Here is a 6,377-nt window from a genome sequence, read left to right as displayed (position 1 = left end):
TTTTCATTCTCTCTCTCTCTCTCTCTCTCTCTCTCTCTCTCTCTCTCTCTCTCTCTCTCTCTCTCTCTCTCTCTCAACAAGAGGATTTTTGTCCACACTGCTGCTCACTGGATGTTTTTTTTAATTCCACCAGTATTGTAATGTAATGGAGTACAAATACTTCGTTACTGTACTTAAGTAGAAATTTCACGTATCTGCATTTTACTTCGCTATTTAATAATGTCAACTTTCACTTTTACTCCACTACATTTCCGAGATAAAATGTAACTTTTACTCTGTTATATTTCCAATAAGCATCTTCGTTACTCGTTATTACAAAATAAAATCATAAGAAATGTGTGCGACTGCAATAAGGGAGGTTTGGCGAATCACTGCTCCTAGATTGTCACTGCACGTCCGCACGCTCTACAGAGAAGCACAGACACGCGCAGCGTGCACGCGCAGTCAGAGCTGGAGGCATTTACAGGTATATATAACGGCGGCAACCAAAAGCAGTGAAATGTCACTATTCTTATTACCAGAGTTGATAGCACAAACAAAATATTAATGCAATATCAATAATAAATAAAAATAACATTTATTGATTCGGTCTTTGTCCTGTGAATATGTGTTTATTAATGACTGCATTCATTGGACACACTGTTTGTAGAGAATGCACGCATACATGAACTGATTTGATACAAGACTAGCATCATTACATCATGCATAAAATGTTAGTGTCCACTTTTGCCATTTAATAATACCATAACTTTTGGCTTACTATGTATACATATAATATAATAATATAAAACTCTTCTTGTTTTAAATTCTCACTGAGGGCTAAAACCCCTAAAGATGAAATCCTAGAACCGTCCCTGCTCGTATGCCTACCGAAAATCACTGAAATTTTACTTTTTACTTTTACTTCAAATACTTAAGTACATTAATATCGGAAAATTACTTTTGATACTTAAGTACAGTAAATATCAGATACTTTAAGACTTTTACTTGAGTAATATTCTAAAAGGTGACTTTCACTTCTACCAAAGTCTTTTTCTACTACGACACTTGAACTTTTACTCAAGTATTGCTTTCTAGTACTTTATACAACACTGAATTGCACCATTGTGAGAAAACTCTATAGGATGTTGTAAATAAAAATCCCAGGAAAGCAGATCTACTCCATGAAATGAAATACTCAAACCAGCCTGTCTGCCACCACAGTGCCCTGGACAAAATCACTGAGATAACTTTTTTCAGTAGATGCACGATTTTATGCATTTCACTGCTGCTTTGTCTGATGTCTTATATTCAATTCAATTCAATTCAAGTTTATTTGTTTAGCACTTTTTACAATTGACATTGTCTCAAAGCAGAGTTACAGATCATAAACCTAGAACAAAAGGTTAATATAAAGAATAATATAAAGATTAATAGAATACAAAATTCAAGATTAATATTCGATATATTTAGTTCACAATGTGTATGTATTTATCCCCTGTGAGCAAGTCTGCGGTGACTCAGGCAGCAGAGTGAAGTGTAACATTTGTGGGTCTATGAGTTCCAGAAAAAAATTGGGTTTACTTATTTAATTGCTTTTATTTATTGGCTTAGACAATAGTGTGATTAAAATGCAATAAAACAAGAAATTCTGTGGAAGCATTCAAAAACATTTGGCTAACAATGTTGTCATACAATTTTTTTTTACATTATGGATCTGCATTTTATGGATATGAAGAGATTTCTGTAGCCGTTGTTTATACAATACAAACTTTTCAAGCACAGCCAATGACTGAATGTATTATCAAACAAACTACTAAATTATTATATGGCATCTTTAAACTAATTAGATTTAAACCAATCTTATCATTCTAGCTGAAGATGATCCCAGTAGTTGTAATCTGATTTTTTTTTTTAAAAAATAGTCTAGCTAAAAATCTGCAGCCACAATGACCATTTGAAGATACTTTTGGAGACCCCTGTGTATTAATAAACAACACTAATCATTACAATACTTCCAAGATCCAAAAAAGGCTACTATTTTCTATTATTATTATTATTATTATTATTATTATTATTTACCAGAAGAGTGGAACAGTGGAACAGTACATGGAACCAGATTCTGAGCACGGATTACTGTCTGTGCAAAGGTTTGCATGTTCTTCTTGTGTTTGTGTGGGGTTCCTCTAGGTTTCTAATATCTAACCCACAAGTAATCAGTAATACATATCCACTTATAATAAACACTGGATAAACAACCGGATCAGAAGTAAAATTAGTAAGCCTGGTCAAGCTTATATGTATATTCTGACATGTACAATACAGTGTGAGTAATAAACAGTATCTGATAGGGTGTCCATGTAGGGTTTCCCTTATAAGCCCCACCTACTCGTACAGTAACGTCCAACTGCCCACTCCTCCGTTTCCCACTATGTGCTAATGTCCACGTTCTGTTCACGCGCCGCCGCTGAACTTTCATTGGTTAAAAGGACACAAAAACATCAAGGCTGGCCAATCAGAGTGCAGTCTAAGAAGCGATTCACAGCATGCACGCGTTGTTCACGTGCAAACATGTCAGGTAGCTACATAATACTTTAAGGAGCTCAGTGAGTGATTTCACGGGTTGGGAAATATAAAACAGTGGCGCCCGTGTGAAGTCACAACACTTTTACGGATCTAACAGAGACAAATAAACAACAAAAAAAACAAATAAATCAAACCTGCTGAAGTTAAAAGAGTTGCGTTAGTATTTTAAACAGGGTGAAAATGGTTGTTATGGCTAAAAAACCAAAGACTTTTAAGATTGACTTCCGCGATTCCAGCAAGGTTTTTTATTCAGGTGGAGATAAAGTGTCAGGAAGAGTGTTGGTGGAGGTGTCGGAGACTTCCCGGGTCACCGCCATGAAGCTGTATGCAATCGGCTGCGCCAAAGTGGACTACAGTAAAGGAAAGCAGCGCTGTAAAGATGCTGTAGATTACCTGCAATATACAGACGTACTTCACCTGGATCAACAACCAACAGGTAAATCAAGTGATACTGCTATGACTTTTACTGCAATTCAATTTTACTTGTATGGCGCATTTAGCAGACACCCTTATACAGAGTGACTTACAATTTATACAATTAGGGGCCTTGCTCAGGGGCCCTGCAGTGGCAGAGCTGGGATTTGAACCTATGACCTTCTGGTCAGTAGGCCAAAAGGTAAAGATAAAACAAAAGGTTAAATATAAAGATTCATATAATACAAAAATTTAAGATTAATGTTAGATGTATTTACATGTATTTGTATTTATCCCCAATAAGTTTGAGGTGAACCCTATCAGATACTCCCTTGACTCAAGGGGGAACCTCATCCTCATTTGAGTGACAAAGGAGGGTGTGATTATAAATATACAGTCTGATAAATGTTGTATTGATGAGGAGGTTGTTGTCCTCAAAGACCACATGGACTTGGCATCTCAGTGTTTTGACTTGCAATTTAATATGGGCCATGATGATATTAGGCATGTAAAAAAAAATCTTACGCGGCCTGTCTTGCTTTTCAGATTCGGATGGCTCTGTTATTCTCAGACCTGGAAATACATATGAATACACGTTTGGGTTCGAGCTTCCCCAGTCAGGGTGAGCATCTTTACTTGATGAGGTTAGCAAAAAAATATGCCTGCTTGTTATTCAGCTTATTCAGCAAACATATTTCTGTTTTCACAGGCAGCTGGTGTCCTCATATAAAGGCAAATTTGGTTATGTTGAGTACTATGTTAAAGCAGTGATGGAGAGGTCCTGTCAGTCGGATGTAGAGTGCAAGAAGTATTTTGAGGTGGAGGAACCGATTGATGTCAACACTCCTGAACTTACGGTGAGTCAGCTTCAACAGTTCAGCTCAGGTTTATAAAATTCCCCTGTGGTCATTAACAGTTTGCTCAAATGATAACTGAAAGTACTAAGATCTTATTATTCATGATCCATCTGTTGTTCAGACTCCCGCCACTGGGGTGAAGAAGAAAAAGCTGACCTGTATGTTTATCCCTGATGGCAATGTGTTAGTCACAGCAAAGATTGACCGTAAGGGCTACTGTGTAGGAGAGAACATCTGCATTGATGCCAGATTTGAGAACTCCTGCTCCCGCATCATCATCCCTAAAGCTGCCATTATTATCACACACACCTATCGTGCCAATGGCCGCACTAAGGTGCACCGTGAAAAGATCTCAGCTGTCAGGGGCAATCATATTATCTCTGGCATGTGTGACATATGGCAGGGCAAAACCTTCCGAGTGCCTAAACTAAGACCCACCATCTTGGGCTGCAACATCATCCATGTGGACTATACTCTGATGGTGAGCTCAGCACACACCAGCAGACCCGTATCATATTCATTTCATTTTACGAATTTATGTAAGTGACTCAAATTGCACCTGGATAGACCTTAATGTATTTGTGGTGTATGTGTTTCAGATTTATGTGCACATCCCAGGAAGTGACAAGCTAACCCTTGAGCTTCCTTTAGTCATCGGAACAATCCCCTTTACTGGCTTTGCTAGTCGTAGCAGCAGCATGAGTAGTCAAGTAGGGAGCTCAGCAGCATCCAGCAGCCTGGCGTCTATGCCCTCTGCACCACCTAGCTACAGTGAAATACCGTTGCATGGCTGCTTTGACCCATTCATCACACCATTGCTAGATGACTACAGTGAAGATGACAGTCCTATCTTTATGCACGCCAGAGCATACCATCTCACACCACCTCCTGCCTATACCGAGGTTTGCAAACATGTACATTCCCAAATCGCAAGCATGGATATTTCCTTAAGTAAATTGGGAAAAAGGTGAAGCCTAATGCTTTTTCCCTTTCTTCATGTGTTGCAGGTACAAGAAGGATGCAATAGCAGAGGCACTGTGCTTGAGTCAGTTTAAACATTTATAGCTGCAAAAATCTTTAAACAAGATTAACATTTCTTCTGTTAAGTTGTTAATAAGTGGTTGCAGAATTGGGAAACTTATTTAAGGCTTATTATATAATGTAAAAACAAAAGGATGATTTCACTTGTTTGATAAGCAGCTTCTTGAGAACCTCATTAGACTAAAGTGCTTGATTTGTGTTTCTTGATTATTTCTGGGGTATCCTCAGTATTTAGACCTGAAAGGTTTTTTTGTCCAGACGAATGTTGAGCTTTGCCATATTGGTGTAATGATGAACCTGCCTTTCTATTCATTCCAGGTCATAATCTAAAAAGATCATTAGGACTGGTATAAATCAGTGTAACGGTGGAAAAACAAGGTTGTTGTTTTTTACTGTAATGTATTAAATTAGAGTTACAAGGGCACAATATTAGACTGCACTTTTGAATATATATACAACTTTGTATCAGAGTTAATGGTTTGTGTTCATTTTGCTATAAAATTGAACGTTTATTTTAATAATTAACCTGTTAACAGTGTTCTAACAATTTGTTTACTTTGATTATAGTAATTACACTCAATAATACTGAAACCATGCAGAGTACCTGTAAATAAGTTTTGCTTTGGGAATTTGAGAATTATGTCTTCAGTGTAAATGTTTGTGCATATTTTATACATACAGCTATATTTGTATATATACATACCAAAGCACAAATTTGGAAATAAAAGTGTAATGAAAACATTGCCTCAGTATGAATTCTATAAACTTAATAATTTCTCAGTGGCTAAAATATTCATGTATTCAAATGTGTATTACAAGACTTGGACAGGAAGTACTCTATTGAGCGATAATGTTAGACAATGAATACTAAGTATAAGAAAAACACATGCCTTCCAGTAGTTTCAGTGCTAATTCTATCTGAACACTCTGTAATCATGCTAAGCTTATCATGCACGTACACTATTTAATAGGACATGATGTCAGAAATAAGACCTTTTTTGCCCTGATATCACATCATGCTTGATCTCTTGTATGGGATTCCTGCAATGTAGGGGAAGGGTTGGCAGCAGGATATGAACGCCATCCAATGGCACAACATCAAGAGAACACAATATTATTAAATGCCACCTGTTGTATATCAGAAGAGGTATTATTTACAGTGTATGTTTAGCTGGAAACTATTCAGGAACTGCCTAGTGACTGGTGAGCATATCATCCTTCAAATACATGGGAATGGCACCAGTGTGATTTGATTTTATTCCAGCCTGGCACATTGAAATGTGTAACACATAATGCAATACCTGTCAATAAAAAAGCTATAAAGCTAACAGCCAAAATTGTGCATTACTCCACTTGACATAAAGAATGATTCATACCTCTGGTATTCTTACTTGACAATATCAATATTATTAAATCAAAATTTAATTTACTCTTATTATTATAATGTAAAATGATTCCCTGGAACATCCTTGCACATGACCAAGAAGTTCAACTACAGAA

General features: G+C 36.9%; 1 protein-coding gene across 1 annotated transcript; it reads left to right on the top strand.

The window, feature by feature from the left end:
- Positions 1-2,516: 2,516 nt before the first annotated feature.
- txnipb (thioredoxin interacting protein b) lies at positions 2,517-5,616 on the top strand. Its single transcript, XM_027148810.2, has 6 exons — positions 2,517-3,001; positions 3,526-3,601; positions 3,689-3,836; positions 3,958-4,317; positions 4,436-4,738; positions 4,844-5,616. Exons 1-6 carry the CDS (start codon positions 2,746-2,748, stop codon positions 4,889-4,891), a joined length of 1,191 nt encoding a protein of 396 aa, XP_027004611.2. The 5' UTR covers positions 2,517-2,745; the 3' UTR covers positions 4,892-5,616.
- The last annotated feature ends 761 nt before the right edge of the window (positions 5,617-6,377 follow it).

This window comes from Tachysurus fulvidraco, chromosome 3 (genome assembly GCF_022655615.1).
Source record: "Tachysurus fulvidraco isolate hzauxx_2018 chromosome 3, HZAU_PFXX_2.0, whole genome shotgun sequence".
In the NCBI taxonomy this organism is placed as follows: domain Eukaryota; kingdom Metazoa; phylum Chordata; class Actinopteri; order Siluriformes; family Bagridae; genus Tachysurus; species Tachysurus fulvidraco.
The sequence above is the reverse complement of the archived record's forward strand: the minus strand, read 5'-3'. Positions and strand labels throughout refer to the sequence as shown.